The sequence below is a fragment of the Choristoneura fumiferana genome, chromosome 24 (assembly GCF_025370935.1).
Source record: "Choristoneura fumiferana chromosome 24, NRCan_CFum_1, whole genome shotgun sequence".
NCBI lineage: Eukaryota > Metazoa > Arthropoda > Insecta > Lepidoptera > Tortricidae > Choristoneura > Choristoneura fumiferana.
Window position 1 is genome coordinate 13,786,739 of NC_133495.1, and position 20,319 is coordinate 13,807,057.

Consider the following 20,319-nt stretch of genomic DNA (forward strand, 5'->3'; position numbering starts at 1 on the left):
TACAGTAAAATGAAGTACAAAATATTAAGTTACAATAAACTTAAGATACAAAAAAGCTTGTAATAATAAAAAGAACAATATCATCTTTTGTATAATTTTAAATTTTCACTACACAGTTTCTTTCTAAAGTAATATTGGCTGACCATAAATAATATGAATAAACTACAATTTATTCATAATAAAAAAATAAAAACTTAAGCATCAGAACCCTTGGATAAGGCGAATTTTGGCATAGTTGCAGGGAATGGTGTTTTAAATCACATACTAAAAGTACTGATAATAAAGGTACCATTTTTAAGTTTTTCGTAAATAACTCTTAAAAGCTGGCCCACAGCAAAAAATATTTGTCTTAACTAAACTACATAATTTAACAATTTTTTCTCTGAGATCAATATTTCACGAGATATGGCGCGGGAGGAGCAGTACCGCGAGTAGCGTATTAATATTTTCAAATCAAAAGTATCAACGTCTGTGAGACGTAGATGGACGTAGGTATAGTTAAAGGTTAAGTAGAACATATGGTAAAAGTTAAAATGTAGTTTAAATAAGTAAAATAAAAGGAGCTGTATGATCATTTTTTATATTTATTTTATTTTATTTTATGTGTAAAATCATAACACAATTTCTTTCTACATCGATATTGGCACTGATCATGGATAACTAAAAAGAAATATAATTACAAACTACAATTTATTCATTATAAAAACAATAAATCTTAACTATATTGAGATTCTTGAGCCTAACAAACAAAATAAGTAAACAAATGACACATTCTCTATCACTTATCAACTTATCATAAAGTCTCATTGTGGAGGGAAAAATCGGCATAAATTATAAAATATGAATAACTTAGGTACACACTTATTATATCGAACCGTTGAGGCGATTTAGCGACCACATGCATTGATTTGGATATTCAACCTTATTGTTTTAGTATTAAGTTACAATATTCATTGTTATTATTGGAAATACTACCTACTAGCTTTAAAAATATCCTTTGTCAGGTACATTCGATAGCTGCTTTTGATTCTGTGGTAGTATGCTCCAATAAATGGAGTCTTATTAAGGGTTAAACCGCCATCATAATGTTCAAGTTTAGGAGTTTTCAATGTTTACATAATAGGTACTCTCAAACTAGTGAAAATAACTACTCAATCGTAATGATAAACCCAACTAAAGAATATACCTTTTGGAGATTACTCGCAGTACTTCCTTTAGTTCTTTCCTTTACATACTAATAATTCTTCATATTTTGTACTGCCAAGAGAAGGTAAGGTACTGTAAATAATCCATATATCTATGACATAAAGTTTAATTTTCATAAATCAAAAAATTGCCTAGACCCCTGTTTTTGCTTCTTCAGCCGCTTCGGATGCTGCACCGGCTCTGTTGCAGGTTCCATGGAGATGGGAAGGAGCCAGCGTGTCAGAGCAAGTAGCGTCCCACACAAGCACACGACCCATCTTCCATGGAATCAGACTCATGCCTTCCGGTCTCTTACCGTCGTCTCTTGCAATACCTGCGGGCTCGAGTAACGAAGGCACGTTGACGGTGGCGAGGGACCGGCGTATTATATCATTAAGTGCAGCATGTCTGGAGAAGCGGCCTGCACTCTTTTGGCAAGAGAGTCCGTGATGTCCTAGCTGGTCGACGTCACTGCCACAGGGGCACTTATGGGGAGCGCAGACCGAAACCCCGAGCCGCAGACAAAATGTAAGTTGTATGACAATGCAAGTGGGTGAATACTTATTCGGGCAGTCATTCTCAATATCTCTCTAAGTAATTTAGAATTACTTAACCCAAGCACTGCTATGTATTATATAAGTACGTGGATGTTTATTGTATCCATTTCTTAAAAAATGAGAAAAAGTGTTGAGAAAATGACGGTGGTTTAAACGCCCGAATATTCATCCACGACAGTCACCAAAAAAGGCTTGTGTTATATTCTGTCAAAAAAGAGAAGAAATTAAAAAGTGGCAACACTGTAGTGTCCTCCCTTTTTGGTTTGAAAGGGATGACACTACAGTGATGCGACTTTTTAATTTCTTCTCTTTTTTGACAGACTATAAATGCGATTGTTTTAGCATAAACTTATTTATACAGTGGCCATTTAAGGTTGACGTTTTCAGTGAACACCGCGCCCTCAAAGGTTGTCTACGACGTGATCGAGATTTTTGTTTGGTCACTGTCAAAGTGTCAGTAACATTTTATAACTGCTCGATGAGTAGTTAACCTAAGATGCCTCGCAAGTAGCCTTCGTTGTTGGCCCAGGTCAGGCCCGTTTTCCCCAGGCCGTAGGGGCTGTCTTCACCGGTCTGCAAGAAGTACAGGCCCGTCGTGCCCGGCTGGGACGCGAAGCCCATTGGACTGGAAGAAAAGGAGTTTTCAGTTAATTTAGTAAAAGGTAATAAAAGAGAGAGAGCGAGAGAGAGATATATACAGGGTAAAATACGTTGAGAAGGAAACATTTTGAAAAACAACAACATAGTGTTACTGTTACTTTACTCTATTGCATAGTTCATCCATAGGTTAGGTACTATCTTACTAAAATTATAAATGCGAAAATTTGTGTGTGTGTGCGTGCGTGCGTGCGTGCGTGCGTGTGTGTGTACGTTTGTTGCTCCTTCACGCAAAACCGGCTGGACAGATTTGGATGAAATTTGGTAGGTAGACAGCTGGATATTTGAAATAAAACATAGGCTACTTTTTATCCCGATATTCCAACACACAGCGGAAGACCAGCGTTGGCCTCTACGGCCAGCACTATGCTGAGCTGAGACCGCTGACTTCGCAATTTCGCAAATACCTACTTAATATTTATACTTACTTAATACTTGTTTATTTTGTGTTTTATGTAATTTGCGAAATGCGAATAATCATTTCTATTTCTATTTATTATTTCTATTTCCCACCGGATAGGAACAAAATCTTAAATTAACAACCACTGGGTTGAAGTCATAAAATTTGGCATGGTTGTTTTTAATCCAACGTCAATGAATGAATACCACAATGTCATTTTCGGGAATTCCCACGGGAATTTTGTAAAATCACCGTCGCCCATGGACACCCGCAACCCGAAGGGAATCACAGGTGCGATGCCGACCATTTAAGGAATTGGAAGGCTCGTAAATATCCCTAAGTTGTAACGCTCTGGGAATGTTGCCACATTGTAAAAAAGTGATCAATGCCAATTCATGTAGGTAGAGATTGCTTCTGTGCGATAAAACCGCGTATATCTACCTTGTTTTTTTTATTATTTCACTGTATTGATTTGTTATGTAAAATAAAGACTTAGTATTCGTACCTACACATCAATAAGTATTTCGGGGGATCTCTGAGACGATCTAAGGTCTAACGATCTAAATTTGCTATGTAAAAACTGAACAAATCCCCTTTTGGAAGATGGAAAATTCCAACTAATACCTGATGAGGTCTTCACATTGCTTCTTCTTGAACGCCTCCCAATCCTTGCACTTAACAGCGGGGAAGGCATCAGGTCGCATCACTGACTCCGTGAAGTAAACCCAGGCGCGACTGTGGCTACAGGTTTGCAGCAAGCAGTTGGGCTGCTGGGACCCACTGTTCGGATAGTAATCCACTTGCCCTGAAGAAACAGGACAAAACATTTATCACGCCGCTTTAAACGTCCGGAGATACTTATTAGCTGGCCAAGTACCTACCTGTTCTATTTGGTCATGAGAACGGTTGAAATACCTACTGTCAAATTTATGTACACTATGTTACATAGTCTACATGTGAAAGTATTTAGCTCTGACTATCCGTCTGTCTGTTTACCTTCTCACGTCTAAACCACTGAACCGATTTAAAAGAAATTTGGTATGAAAATAGTTTGAGGCCCTGGTTATGTTTTATCTGGGTATGTACTATGTGATTTTCAGGGGAAAATCACATAGTTCTCGCGGAATAGCGATAAACAAATTTTTCATAGACAGAGTCGCGGGCAAAAGCTAGTTAAACATAAAACTTTATTACAAAAAGACGGGAACGTAGGCACGGTATTTTAGTACCATTCTACTAGCCCAAGTAACATCATTTTACACCCCAAAATATATCTAGTATTCTAATGAATTCAGAACTGGCATAACATCCATCTCTTTTATTTGGGTACTACTACCTAATGGTATGTATTCTAAAGGGAAATGAACCTGTCACTGGTCTTACCTACAGGATCCTTCAGCCCGTAAACTCCGGCATCCGTATGTATCACGTCCACAAACTCTGCATCGGTCGCGCTCATCCTGAGCTCCGGCTCGATGTGGCTGAAGCAAGGCCCGGCAGGGTCCAGCCCGGTGATCCTGCCCAGCTTCAACCCAGTTAGAGACGTGAACGTCTTCCCGGTGAAGCTGGAGATGTGGGAGCCCAGGCTGTGACCGATCATGTGGATGGCTGACGGGTTTACGCCTTCTGCGAATGGGGAAGCAGAACGATTTGTTAGTAACCTAAAGAATTTTGGAGATGTACGCTTTTAAAGAGAATCGTTTTTCAAATTATCTTATCTATATACAATACTACTGATTTTTTAAAAATAAAGCAATAAGATCGTTTCATCTTAGGGAAAATTACAATAAGATGACAAAAAGACATTTCATAATAGAATCATCTTTACTCGGTACTTAATTAAACACGTGTAGTGTAGCGACACCTAGCACCATCTAGGGAGCACATGTAGAAACTCCAACCGAGTCCTACATGGCGCTATCGAAGTTTCTCAACTCGGACGCATGTATACTTACAACTACCGACCCGACCGACGCTCTTCCTTCGGACTTCGGTCCCCAGGCCATAATACCTGCCTGGAGAGAGATATCTCTATTGGAGCCTCCTCCACAATAGATAACCATTGGATGGACCATTAGAGACACATCGTTTGAGATGCTTGATCTAAATATTTACTTAGTATATTTCGACCGGGTCGATGTAATTTTTAAAATGTTCCATGTGTTTTGAATTTAAATTTAGTAATTAAGTAGGTACAGTCGAGTTCATAAATTTGTGAGCAAAAATTTGATCAAAAATATCTGAACACGACTCTATTTATAGTTAACGGCGTAGAAGCGAGTTCAGATAGTTTTGATCAAATTTTCGTTCACATGTTTATGAACTCGACTGTACCTAATGTGGGCTGTAGAAAAGTTACTATATTTTTTAGAAAACTTTAACTCAATGTCTGTAAAAAAGTATCTCTTCGTATTTTAAACAATTGTCTCCTGTAGATAGGGATACAGTCACAATAACTGCTCATCAGTTTTATCCTCAAGTTCTATAAATGGGTTTGCGTGTCGACTCCCACGATAGGTAAACATAAATATAACATTTCATGACATTAAGTGGCAAGTCTAGTTGTTGTATGACAACCTTAACAACCGCATTTTACAATATGACCTTAAATAGCTATGATTCATTTAAGTATTACTTAGTTTACTTCCGTCTTGCGTTTTATATTAGCTTTAACCAGCGGCTTGTGCTGGCGAATTATGCTGGGATTTTACCGAATTCCCTTGAAAATTCCCAAAGATTACACTGTAGTTATCGTTTACGTGGTATGAGACCCGTACAAAATTTAATCTCTCCTAAACTTTTGTTAAAGGTTTCGGATTTCACACATGTATCCAGAGAGAATGTCGGGATAAAAAGCAGCCTATGATGTTAGTAATTTCATTGAAATCCGTTGAGCCGTTTTTGCGAGAAATAACACAAACACACGCACACGCACACACACACACACACACAAATATTCGCATTTATAATATTAGTAGGATCTACTAGAATACTCTTTTCAATGAACTAAACCATGACATACGGAGCTGAAACGTGGACACTCACTGTACGGCTAATCCACCACTTCAAGGTCGCTCAGCGAGCTATGGAACGAGTTATGCTCGGAGTTTCTCTGAAAGATAGAATTCGCAACGAGGCTATCCGACACAGAACTAAGGTCATCGACATAGCTCAGAGAATTAGCAGTGGGCTAGTCATATCTGTCGAAGAACCGACAACCGCTGGAGTTCTTGAGTGGAAACCGCGTCTTGGCAAACGTAATGTAGGACGCCCTTCGGCCAGGTGGTGACGATCTGCGAAAGGCTGCTGGTAGAAGCTGGATGCGTCTAGCCGAGGACAGGGCGCAGCGCTCTTTGGGGGAGGCCTATGTCCAGCAGTGGACTGCTATAGGCTGATGATGATGATGAATTAACTAATACCTATTGGTACGGATACATTTGACCGTTCTAATTAGTCTTTGGATTGCTAAGAAAAAATATGTAAATTGCTCTGGCTAAAATAATCATTGAATATTTCAAATTTAAATGCGAAGATATAAATAGCTTGCTTGATAGGATCTGTTTAATATCTACTCTGTGGTGAATAAAGAATTTGTTTGTTGTTTAACTCGCAGATATTGGCATTCGAATTAAAAGTATCAATTTATTTATATTTATGAACACAACATACGATACAACAATAAGTATGATAGGAAACAAAATAAATAAAAACTACATAAATATACCTAACTATAAAAAGAAAACACCATCTAAGAGGCAAATAAAAATTAATTTATTCGTACACAGTATTAATGAAAAACTTGTCAAGGGCATTGTGGGAATAAAATATACCTTCTCACGAATGTAAATGCCTTTGAATAATAAGCAATTTGCTTAAATTAGCTGTTTATCGAGCTGTCATGTCAGTGATTAATATTGTGAGGTACCTGTCCCTAATTAAATGCGGATCCCGCCACAATACCTAGCTACTTAGAATACATTTATGGCATAAAACAGGTAGAGGTATAATTCAGCCACAGTCTTCCAAATGTCTTGCTTCTTTGCTGTCTAATAGGTTCCAGTTTTCTATTGTCTGGCAATCCTACATTTATTTTAAGCAATTTGACTTGGAAATTCCTTCCGTTTGATATTTTGAAATAGTATCATTTTGATCCTAGCTCTTTTGGTTTGACATTGCCATTAAATAGGCAATTTTATTTAGACGAATTCAACTCCATGTCTTTTCCTAAATATCATTAAGTATTCTAGTGTGCTATTCATTAAAATTGTGTACCTACTATACTATTTCTACTGTACCTACCGTTCGTCAATACTAATCATCTTCATAATTCATTTATTGCATAGTAATCATGTCGTAAATAAGATCTTATAATAGAATATTTATATTCAAGATATCATCGATCATATCAGCCGTAGAATGTCCGCTGTTGGTTATAGGCCTCCCCTATAAACCTCCAGTTGCTTCACTTGGAAGCGGCCTGCATCCACCGTGACCTCTCTTTCCACTCTCCATCTCGTTGGTGGATGTCCTACTCTGTGTTTCCAGATTCTCGGTATCCATTCGAAAACTCTTCGACCCCGACGGCCATCTGTTCTCCGTGCTATATGGCCTGCCACTTCAACGAGCTATAAAATACCAAGATTAGGAGGAATATTAAGGTGTACTCACTATGTACTATGGCAGCCAGCACTTCCGCCAGTCGTTCACCGATGAACCTCACGTAGGTCGAAGATCGGAGGTACAACCAGCGAATCAATGCACTACCGTCCAATGCCAACACGTTACAATTCCCTGCAATAAAAAGTAAATTGTAGGAGGACCTGTACCTTCTTTTTACCTCATGAAATCACTGGCGTCCGCGGCTCGTCCTCGTGGTTTCTAAATGTACATTGTCACAGACAGGGCTGGCCAAACAAATATATAGTTTTCTCCCTTGTTCCCGGTACATAAGCATCTTACATAACCAGCACTGGTAGAGCGAAATTATTTACTAACTTAATTTGGTCCTGGCGCTTTGCCGCGCTCGCTTTTAACTGTCGCAATTGTAAGTAGGTACCTAATACTCCTTCTTGCTTCGTTCTTCGTTGTACTTAATTTTCCAGAACCTAAAGTGATAGTGATATTTGAATCCTTCCAGCGCTGGTTATGTAAGATGGTTATGTGCCCACGTACAATACCTAGGCGCTTCGTGCTTTTAGTTCGCGTGATATTTCTATTTCCCTTATTGTCAATTTTGTGAGTAAGTACCTAGTTCATTTACACTAGATCTTCCTTTGAGTTCTTTTTCTAATCCTCCCATTTTTCTTTTAATTACTAATTAACTAACACCTCCCATTTTTCTTTGCACGTTCTACTACCATTTACCTCTTGAAAGTCTTCAACGTTGCCCATATTGAGAACCTATGCCTTAGAGGCTGTGTCTCACCTTGTGACAGTAGTGCAGTGCTGATATTACTAAAGCTAGCTTTGCTAGGATCATCAGTGAAGCCATGGACGAAGATGAACAGCTTCTGCTGAGGGTTGAACTCCCGCGTCTGCGGGATCCGCTCCGCTGCCGAGCTGATGTTGAAGATCATACGGAGACCACTGAGGAAGATTTGATTGATTACAATGACATTCTCACATCAAAGCTTATCACAACAGTAAATAACAAATTTTTTAGGCAAGGTACCGAAGATGCTGGCAGCGTTGTGCAACTCTGAATGGATATAAGCCAATTTCTTTGTCCGAGAAAGCAGCCAGCTCTTCGGTCCTCTATTACGTCTAGTAACCTCATTATCTCTTTAGGAAGCTTCAAAGTGCTAGGACTAGCTTATCTAAATTTAATTTTAACAATTGCACTTTCGGTTGCCAACGCTAAGATGTATACAGTCACCATACGCGATTGTGTGGTGACTGCATTTCTAGGATGCATATTTTAAAAGCAAAATCGCCCTTTTTGCTGTAAAACAAATTCTAAAAACGGAAAAAACCCGATATCTGAAGTAATGTTTACTGTAGCGTGATGTTCTATATGTCTTGCAAATGGGCGTACAAAACATTAGGTAAGTAGATTTGGCCATCCGTTCGTCATTATGATTATAGGAAATCACTAAATACGGCAGTTGAAGTCTAACTTACGGGTCCCGGTATTCAAGTTTGAGTTTGTCCAGTTCAGGCTCTTGTTCCCCTTCGTACTGCTCGTACGCTACCCCGAAGATTTTCTTTACGTGGGTACCTAATAAAAAAAATAGATTATTAATTAGAGTTACAGATCTAGTGAATAAAGTTTTTCCATTGTAATTTGTTGGCTATGTTCGTTCGTATCTATGCTTTCGAATTAGCTGTAGTAAACTTAGAGAGAGCAATATTACTATAAAGCTCACGTCTGAAATCGAGTTTAGCTCGACATGTCACGGTTACCTGGAAGAGATCGCTCTTAAGCGAAAAGGCCGCCTATTGCTTACCTTGTAATTTTTTCTCTATGTATCTGTTTTCTGTATCGCTTACTATTTCTGGTGTACAATAAAGAGTCTTTGTATTGTATTGTATTGTTACGGATTAGCCAGAAACATGTCGAGATAAACTCGATTTGAGTTTACTTCATTTAATAATGAGTGAGTTTCACGGTATAGTTTCATGTTACTATAAAGATTATTATAGTAGTAGTTAGTTTACATACATAAATACGAATTTTTCCGACAAAATACGATAGCAAAACATTATTTCATACGTCTGTACTGTCAGTCTTTTTAATCCTTCTTCTTCTTCTTTTTCCCAAAATTTAATTTTGAATACAAGCTTTGTCGGTAGGCACCCAACAAGATGGAGCGACGACCTGGTTAAGATCGCAGGCGCGGTGGATGCGGAAAGCACAAGACCGGTCTGAGTGGAGAGCCTTGGGGGAGGCCTATGTCCAGCAGTGGACTTCTTTCGGCTGACATGATGATGATGATGATGACAAGTTTTTTTGCTAACTGTAGCTTAATTTGTTTTTAATTAAAAGCTTGTAACAAAAGCAAATGTTTTTCGCTAAATTACTGGATTTTACTTACATTGACTAGATCCAACAAAGACGAGTGTCTCATCAATGGGCGTTTTCACCGCAACTATCTCTTTCTGTACACTTCTCCCGAACGAATCAGCGGCATTGCTGACGTTCCCTGCTATTGCATTTTCACTAAGAACATCTTTCGTTGACTTCGCGAAAGATTTTGCTGCCTCTTCTAACTTAGCCCCGGTGTTGAAATCTATTGGGTTACTGTTGGGGATTACTAAAGGTTTGACGGCGTCTAGAGGATTGCTTGGTTTGGGCAAGTTGGTGATGGCTGTTGGCACTTTGACCATGTTCTTGAGGGAGCCGAATGAGATGGGATTGTCAGCTGATGACACCGCCAGCGAGGCGAGGAGTAGCGGGAGAAGACCCGTCATGGCCGCCCTGGGAAAATATTAGAAACTTTTGAAAAACTGGTAAAAAGAAAGGAAATATTACGTCATTAAAAAAAATCTTATTCAAATCGGTCCACCCGTTTAAGAGCTACGGTGCCACAGACAGACAGACACACAGACACAGATAGCAGTCAAACTTATAACACCCCTCTTTTTGCGTCGGGGGTTAAAAAAAACTGCTTATCCGCGACCTTATGATAGCTAAGTTTGTTCTTCCACCTTCACACTGTAAGAACACACAAATCACACAAACCCGTTTATAACCACCACTACACTACACAGACGCGTTTCGAACTCAACCAGAGCTCATCTTCAGAGCAACACAACCTTGCTATCAGATGTTAGACTAACATTTGTTCAGTCATATAAAATATCACAATCACAGAAAAAAGAAAAAACATGAGACATACAAAACACTAAATATAGGACTTCCTTCAGGTAGCATAATAATATCGCGAACTTTGATAGATAAGGCCCTAAGGATATTCTTGATAAATAATAAATAAATAATGCCACGGCAAAGCGTCAAGCTTTTTAATGATTTAGTTAGTACCTAGATGGAGTCAAAGAAACTGAATCGCGGACCTGGGCGGATAATTAATTAAATTAATATTAATTGGATATTTGCTGAAATTGTGATTGAAAAAAAAATGATTTGGTTGGAACAACGGTAGTGAACGATGAAAGCACAATAAAGTTACGTGCATTTATAGAAGAAGGACCAAAAATGATTATTTTAGTTCATTAAAAATGTAGCGTCAATACAATACAATACAATAAAATACAATAACTCTTTATTGCACACCAACACAGTAAGCAGTACATAAAACACAGGTATATACATAGAGATTTTCTAAGGTAAGAAATAGGCGACCTTATAGCTACAGAGCGATCTCCTCCAGGCAATACGAAATCGTACCGGATAACTCACGTCTTAAACCGAGTTCAGCTCGACATGTTTCGGGCTATTTTGTAGCCCTTCTTCTCAGGAGCACGCGACTCGGCGGCTGCCGCAACACGCACACTGCACTCGGTTTAAGACGTGAGTTATCCGTTACAATATCTATGAGCGAGTCTCACGGTAGTTTCATGTTCAAAATACGAAATACTAAGAAAAATATTACTTAATTTTTCGTAATGGCTACGGAACCCTATTTCGGGCGTGTCCGACACGCTCTTGTTTTTAATTCTCCTAGCACGGCCCCTCCAGCTCGTGTAGTGTCAACTGTTCTCGACATCTTATGATTTATATACATAATCTGTGACATAATCAAGGTGTTAATTAATTGAAAACCTCCAACACCCCCAAGAATATATTTATATTTTAAATTAGTTCGTTTAATTTATTTTCGAATACCTTAATTATTAAAAAATCTATTGCCCGCGTCTCCGTTCGCGTTGAGGTATGAAAAATAGTTGACGTTTTATTCTCAGACCTACATTAATAATATTCAGCGTTTTTGCAGCGTTTTTTTGTGTCTTCGCAGGTGTTATTAAAAGAGGTAATGAGGGTTGTTTTTTTATGAAAATTGAAGACAATACCGATGCTGAATTTAGCGTGATTAAAATTCTTGTGACTTGTCTTTCCGTTGTGTTATATACCTAAACGTGGGACGTTAATGACACAATACACACAACCTAATGACGTATGACCGCGCGGTCACAATATGCTTATAATCCGTCAAAAAAGAGAAGAAATTAAAAAGTGGCAACACTGTAGTGTCCTCCCTTTTTGGTTTAACAGGGTTTGAAAGGGATGACACTACAGTGTTGCCACTTTTTAATTTCTTCTCTTTTTTGTTGTGTGTACCTATTGTGGCGCGGTCAAAACGCTCCAATATTTGCCCACATACACAAAAACATAAAAATCGGTCAAGCCGTTTCGGAGGAGTTTGGTCACAAACATTTAAGACCCGAGAATATTTTATATTAGAATGTTTTGCTAAGTCAGTAATTCTACTTTCTAACTCTACACATACAGAATCTGCATTATTATTATTTATTTGTAAGTCGCGCTTTGCCGTTTTTAGAAGAAAATGAAAATGACAGCTGTCACCTTGCTGTCACCCAGTATTAAATAGTAGATATGCAAACCTAGCTAAAGCATTCAATTGGCGTATGCTATGCGGCATTCGTAACTTCTACTCGTAGACTGGCTACAGTAAAAAAAAACATTTCAAAAAAAAACACACTACCTTTTATAAAAGTATCTAATGCGTGTGAGTACGGTAAAAACTTTACACACACACCATCGAATTGCTTTGTGCAGGCTTCCTCATAATGTTTTCCTTAACCATAAACCTTGAGTATCAAATTTTATTTCGCACATGAATTTACACATCCCTATCCCATGGGAATATTGGAATAAAAAGTAGCTCTACACACCAAATTTCACCCGAAAATTCGAACTTCGTATCTTGCTGTCTCGCTGACGCCTATATTATTTAATACTTACGAGAGCGAGAGGGACGGTAGAATAAGAACTTCGAATTTCGTAGTAGCCCCCCTGTCCACAGTCTTGACGTGAAAGGATAAAACATACATTAGTCTGATTAATATAAAATATTTTGACGGCAGTGTCACACACAAATAATAAATAACTTGATCAATTGTAATACTCCGGTGACCCTAATGACTGGCCTTGATCATTATCGATATATTTATTTATTGTCTCAATTTTGTGTTAAGCTCCGCTATCAAAAACCTCTGAACTCATATCAAAACAATTGGGTAGGTAAAGTATTTTTGTAGTCGTCACTTTAAAGATATTACGCCGCGTAATGGACAGCAGCGGGCAGCGGGGCGGGCAGCGGCGCAGCGAGCGTTTTTAGGGTTCCAGAGCCAAAATGGCAAAAACGGAACCCTTATAGTTTCACCATGTTTGTCTGTCTGTCGGTCTGTCTTTCTGTCCGTCCGCGGCTTTGCTCAGGGACTATCAATGACAGAAGGCTGTAATTTTGCGAGGATATATAAGTAAACTATGCCGACAAAATGGTACAATTAAAAATTCAAACATTTTTTTTAGGGTACCTCCCATACACGCAAAGTGGGGGTGTTTTTTTTTTCTCATCCAACCCTATAGTGTGGGGTATTTTTGGATAGGTCTTTTAAAACCATTAGGGGTTTGCTATGACGATTTTTCGATTCAGTGATATGTTTGCAAAATATTCAACTTTAAAGTGCAAATTTTCATTAAAATCGAGCGTCCCCCCCTCTAAAATCTAAACCGGTGGGTGGAAAAATTTGAAAAAATTCAGGGTGGTAGTAGGTAAGTATATCAAACTTTCAAGGAAAACTAATAACGGCTAAGTTTGCTTGAGAATTATTAGTAGTTTAAAAGTAAATAGCAGCCTAAGGTATAAAATATACCTAAACTTGGAAGATTCCGTATAAAATACGAAATCCTAGAAAAATATGCCTTAATTTTTTCGTAATGGCTACGGAACCCTATTTTGGGCGTGTCCGACACGCTCTTGGCTGGTTTTCTGTATTAATTGTGTATGCTGCCAGGTGACCACTGTGCGATGAGTCTCGAGCACAGAGTACATTATTATAACGTTATAACTAAGAGTCGAGTCTCAGCTGCGTATTTAATAGAGAACACGCTCGTCGCCCCGCTTCCTTCCCTGCTGCCCGCTGGCGTTCAGTAGGTACGCGGACGCGGGTTTACAAGTTTTAAAACAACGATTTTCAACTTTAGTAGAGATACCTTGTAATTGAAATAGTTTCATAACTTAAATAACATTTAATAGTTAACAATAATAATATATAACATATGTACTTTACACTTAAAATTTACTACATAAACTTTATTAATAATTAATGAACTACTAAACCCAAAAATATCTTTCACAATGTCAGTTGACGGCAAGAACCATATATGTATACATATAGTATCTATGGTCCTTGGTTGACGGCATGGTTTCCAGAAGACAGACAGCGTTTCCTCGTTGAATGGACAGACTCAAACGATTTACTGTCCTGCTTCGGTGCAAATGGAAAATCGTCCACTTGAATAAACTATTTTGAATTTGGACCAAAATGAATAACTACCATCCAAAGTGAATTTTGTCAAAATTTAATAGTGGCGAAAAATATTTACAACCAAATTTATTTTTGTTGTAAATTAAGAATTAAACAACATAACAATTCTAGGGCAGTACATTTTGAAATATGTCGCTGTTCAATCAAAGTTCAATTCTAACGCTCCCTTTATTTTGGATTTTGTCACTATCAAATTAAAGCAAGGAAGTTTTATGTAGCGTAAAAAATGTTTACAAATACGTTTATCGCAGTGCGTACGTAGGTACTTGTTATCTTTATTGTTGTAAAAAAGTATAATGAGAATATAATGTTACCAGATTCTACCCGAGGTTTTGTTCCCATAGAAAACTTTATTTTTAATACCAACTTTTTTTGCTGAAAGTATTTTTTGTTATTTGCTGAATACCAAATTTCAAGTCAGTCCGACCACAGGAAGTGGATCAAATTTAGCTTCCAAGATTTGACCCAAATAGATAACTATATAAACAAACAGGACCAGCTAAAACATGTCGAGCTAAATTCGATTTAAGACGTAAGTTATCCGGTACACCGGTAGAAACAGGGCAAGCTAAATAAAAGCTTGTAAAATGCTCCTTTTTGATGTGGGAGTTTCTAAAAATGATTAGGTCTGTGGTCCATCTCGTATCAGTCAGTTAATCAGTACGTCAGCGTCAGTCGCCCGACTGATTGATAATATAGTCATGTAGTCACGTTTTTATAAGTATTTGACCGTTTTTTACCGTCTGTATCTGTATCTGCAAAACACCAATTGAAAATGATTTAAATTATATTTTCACTTCAACCTCAGACCAAATGCTGTAGGTGCTTGCTCATTTTTCAGCTACAACTTTAACGTAAACAAATAAACAATATTAATTTTATTTAACTAAGTGACCAAATAATAAACAATCCAGAGCTTATTTAACGCTTTAATTGATGGGTCATATTTTAAACTAGTAAGGTACCTAATTTTTTTTACGGAGTTTTGGGTCTTATTCCAAGTTTGGGTGTCACTTAGTTTGTTCTTCTTTGGTTCATACGTACAGTCACCTGCATTAATATCCGCTAAAGCGGACCGTGCAAAAATATCTGACGCGTCCTCACGGCCGCCCCAGAAATAGAGTCGTACGTACCTATCAGATATTTGTGCACGCTTGTTGTGATATTGTGCTGGTGACTGAACAAGTTCGAGTACCTTAAGTATACAATACAGCGTGTATTTTTGATACTACCTCAAACTTTAAGGGTACTTAGTGAAGTCCCTAATAATCACGTTTTATTATCTTTTAGTTTAAAAAATAGATTTACTACTTATTACTTATTATTTTCCTTACAAAATTAATTAGCACGCAATGTATCACTACGTGATACTACTTTGTTTTTATTCAAAACGTCGCACTTGTTCACGCGACAGCTGTCACACACAGAATGCTTCTCTCTCGAATCAAATTATGCTGTTCGAAAATATTTCAAAAATTAATAACGCTCTGGTAGTTAATTCTAAATAACAATTTGTTTTGATATCGGTTTGCAGCACTTAAATCTTCGTCTGGTTACAGTTTGAGGTAGTATCAAAAATACACTCTGTATACCTGTAAACTCAACACTAATCGTAGGTATGTTAATTAATATTATTTTGTTTTGAGAAAATGACTTTCTGCGAAGTTTTTTACGGTGTATAGGTAGTGCCACGAGAGTTGAAGTGAATATTACACACATAACTATACTTTATGAAGAAGTGATTGCATAAAAGAAGAATGAATTAAATGAATGCGAGAATATCAAAATCCCGTTGTCATTACATGCCATGTTCTTGTGTGCGTGACCTCAACTCTGGTGGCACCATCTATAAGTACTTATTCTTTTTGGAAATGATGGTCTTCCTAAAAGCGCCGGTAGTATAAAAAATAGATTATTATAAAAAAAAACCCTTAGCGGCTTTCTTGCAGAACTAACCTTTTTTATTTTCGTTTTTTTATATCTCATTTGTTTTACGCGTTTTGTGTTATAAGTTTGACCGCTATGTGTCTGTGTGTCTATCTGTCTGTCTATGGCACCGTAGCTCTTAAACGGATGGACCGATTTGATTGCGGTTTTTTTTAATTTGAAAGCAGGTTTTCTAGCGATGGTTCTTAGACATGTTTTATTTGTATTAAATGTCAAATACTCACTATTTTTTATGCAATCCCGTGATAAGTTAGTTCCGATGCCCACCACACTCGCCTGTTGCGCGCTCTAGACTGCCGCAAGAGCTGTTTCGCGCGCTAATAAATAGGTATGAATTCACGCAAACAATATTCTTGGATAAAAATCAGTTCTTGGAACTTCAAAGTGGCTTAAAAGCTTCGGAAAAAGTTGTATGTATGAAAAAAATGTTGATTGTCTAAAGTGAAGTATGTAATGGAATTATTACAAGCCGTAGAGTCTAAGTTTTGATCCGTCGTGTTAGCGCTTTTGATTTTTTTTTTAGAAAGATCCAAACTTAACGTGCAAATTTTAATTTTATTCTTAGATCGTACAACGAGGTAGACGTATTTATAATCTTCTAGTGAATTAACACACCAAGGAAACATCAGCATGTCAGTCGAAAGACGTCCACTGCGCTGGCCATTGGCCTCCCCAAGGCTCTCCACTCAGGCCGGTCTTGTGCTTTCCGCATCCAGTTATCCCGCGATCTTAACCAGGTCGTTGCTCCATCTTGTTGGAGGCCTACCGACAGCTCGTCTCCCGGTCCGCGGACGCCATTCGAGAACCTTCTGACCCCACCCATCGGCCATCAAAATGGCAAAAAACAGAACCTTTGTCGTTTTAACGCATCTGTCCGCAACTTAGATCATTAGTTAAAAAGTTTCGAAAAGAGCTTTAATTTAGCACGGACGTAGTAATAATAATATAATAAGGTTTTATTGAAAAAAAATTATATCTAATGTATCTAATGCAGGCTTTTTAGGGTTCCGTAGCCAAAATGGCAAAAACGGAACCCTTATAGTTTCGCCATGTCTGTCTGGCTGTCTGTCCGTCCGCGGCTTTGCTCGGGGACTATCAATGCTAGAAAGTTGTAATTTTGCACGAATATATGTATAAGTATGTAAGCCATGCCGTCAAAATGGTACAATAAAAAATTCAATAAAATTTTTTTTAGTGTACTTACCTACCATAGACGTAAAGTGGGGGCGTTTTTTTTTCTCATCCAGTCAAGTTTTCTTGAGAATTATTAGTAGTTTAAGAGTAAATAGCAGCCTAAGGTATAAAATATACCTAAACTTGTAATATTTCGTAAAAAATACGAAATCCTTAGAAATATATTTAAGTACCTACTTAATTTTTGCGTAATAGCTACAGAACCCTATTTCGGGCGTGTCCGACACGCTCTTGGCCGGTTTTTGCTGACTGTAATCTTGGCTGTACTTGCGTTATCATCCACACTACATGTCTGTACCTAGAGGTACCTACCAAGTTTCAAGTCCACGCCATTAACGGTTGCCAGAATTCCCTTATCACTTCACCAGAATTTCTCTGCCAGATTATTATTTTGTCACCAAAAGTATAAATACAAGTCAATTCAATGGTGTGTGTGAAGTTCCCAATCCGCACTGGGCCCGCGTGGGAACTATGGCCCAAGCCCTCTTGTTCTGAGAGGAGGCCTGTGCCCAGCAGTGGGACGTATATAGGCTGGGATGATGTATAAATACAAGTAAATATGCCAAATTTTAGCTCGATCGGAGAAAGTCGAAAAATGGTTTACAAATTGTGGAATCGTAATTTTTTGTCATCATAGCTTCTAAACTTTAGGGAAAGGGATGGACCGATTTTACTGCGATTTTACACGAGTCAATAGGAATATTTTTGATTATGAAATCTGCACGCTCTCGCCAAAGGTTTGACTAAGAATCTTTAGCAAAAAAAACGATTATTTTTAGGGCTCCGTACCGTACCTATCTCAAAAGGTCAGTGAATCCGGATTCAAAGGATCTCTCTGTCTGTCAAGACCTTTTTTGTAGAAACGCGTGAAGGTATACATATATATCAAGTTAAAATTAATATAATTAGCTCCTTTGGATATGAACAATTGTAAAAAAAATGCCTAAAAGTTTCGCGGTTTTCTCTATAGTTGTTACAGGTTGAAACGTCTTGGCAATTTTAGCAATAATTTATTGCGTTTTAGTCCCGGGTGTGAAAATAACCATGCGTAAAAACATGATTTTTACTTACCTAATTTCTATCGACCAGAAGATAAAACTTCCTTTTGACATGGAATTATAAAGTTTTGCAGGAAGTAATTCCTCGCCACCAGGATGAACCATGAAAACAAATTTAAGAACACATATTGGCCGCCTAAGGCTTAATACCTTGTAACTTTCTCTCTGTGTACCTGTTTTCTGTATCGCTTACTTTTGTGGTGTAGGTACAATAAAGAGTCATTGTAATATTGTACTTTCAATATTTTTTAGTTGATTTTTAAAGTCATACGGATCCCTCCGCCAGTCTGACTCGCACTTGGCGATTATTATCAATAACATGTGCGATCCTGTACACAGGATTTTTCTAAGCATGAATTTCACCAACTTACATATCGGTAACCAATATAAAATCAGCCGTTAAATCTCTGATTAAGAGAATTTCCGCAAGTTGTTTACATAAAATACTTAACTTAGTAAAATGTAGAGGTACAGTCACCAGCACCAATATCTGACACAACAAGCGTGCATAAATATCTGATACGACTCTATTTCTAGGGCCGGATGAACGTGTCAGATATTTTTGCACGCTCCGCTGTGGCAGATATTAATGCTGGTGACTGTACGTGCGTAGTTCGAGACCTAGATATACCTAGTAAGGATTGGACATTTTATAACAGACACCGCGATTTGGGCGGTCCATGACTTAAACGTGGAACGACTTAGACGCTGTAAGTTATGGATCTCTTATGTGGACGCATTTTCGACACTGGACATTTTACGATTTTGACGTAAGTCTCTGGAGGGAGATTTAATAAACCCGAGATTATAACAGTAAGAAGATACCTACAAAAATAAAAGGCAATACCTGTGGACTTTGAGACCCTGGGTCCATGGGACCCTAGTGTGCAAATGGTCCTTGCTTTATTATTAATTTATATAATTAGCTTCAGTAAACTAGTTAAGAAAGCAAGAAAAATACGAACTTTTGCGACAACTTGGACTTGGACGACAGGTTGCCAAGTGGTTAAAGAACCTGACTACGAAGCTTGAGGTCCCGGGTTCGATTCCCGGTCGGGGCAGATATTTGTATAAATAATACGAATGTTAGCACACCTAGATCAAAAGCGTATCAACTCAAACTTCAATCTTTCAGAAAGTTAATAAAGCCTAAATTAAAGTGGTGTATTATTTTGAGTTGATACGCTTTTGATCAAGGTGTGCGGTTTGTTCTCGGGTCTTGGGTGTTTAATATGTATTTAAGTATGTACCTATTTGTCTATATAAGTATGTTCATTTGTTGCCTAGCATCCATAGTACAAGCCTTGCTTAGTTTGGGACTAGGTCAATTGGTGTCAAGTGTCCCAATGATATTTATTTTTATTTTATAAAATACGGTGGAAAAACGTCATTTACATTTGGTTTGCCATTGTTTATCCTTTAAAAGTGCAACTGCGTAATACTTAAAACTACTACAATGGTATTACTTCATCGCTTGCATATACTTAGTGCAGTGTAAGTGCATCAAATGCGAAGGACCCGCACTTGTATTACGTTTTTATAATTAAGGAAGTTAAGTGTAAGTAGGTATACTTAATGCATAATGGATTCCAATGAATATTGACATAGAAACGACGCGAAGGAAGGAGCGGTAGGATTAGTAAACCGTGGTGGCCCAGTGGGTAGACCTATTGGCCCGACAAGCGGAAAATCGTGGGTTCAAATACGGGTCCACACCTCTGAGTTTTTCGAAATTCATGTGAGAAATTACATTTGAAGTTTACCACGAGCTTTACGGTGAAGGAAAACATCGTGAGCAAGGAAACTTCGCAACCTATGAAGTAATTCAAGGGTGCGTGTGAAAATCAAT

The 20,319-nt window shown here is 37.9% G+C and overlaps 1 protein-coding gene across 1 annotated transcript; it reads right to left on the minus strand.

Annotated features, from left to right (window-relative positions):
- Positions 1-1,187: 1,187 nt before the first annotated feature.
- On the minus strand, positions 1,188-16,547 carry LOC141441736 (pancreatic triacylglycerol lipase-like). The gene is made up of 8 exons (XM_074106576.1): positions 16,443-16,547; positions 9,834-10,216; positions 8,920-9,016; positions 8,225-8,385; positions 7,468-7,590; positions 4,183-4,425; positions 3,424-3,604; positions 1,188-2,367 (listed from the first exon to the last, which is right to left on the minus strand). Exons 2-8 carry the CDS (start codon positions 10,207-10,209, stop codon positions 2,229-2,231), a joined length of 1,320 nt encoding a protein of 439 aa, XP_073962677.1. The 5' UTR covers positions 10,210-10,216; positions 16,443-16,547; the 3' UTR covers positions 1,188-2,228.
- Positions 16,548-20,319: the final 3,772 nt, after the last annotated feature.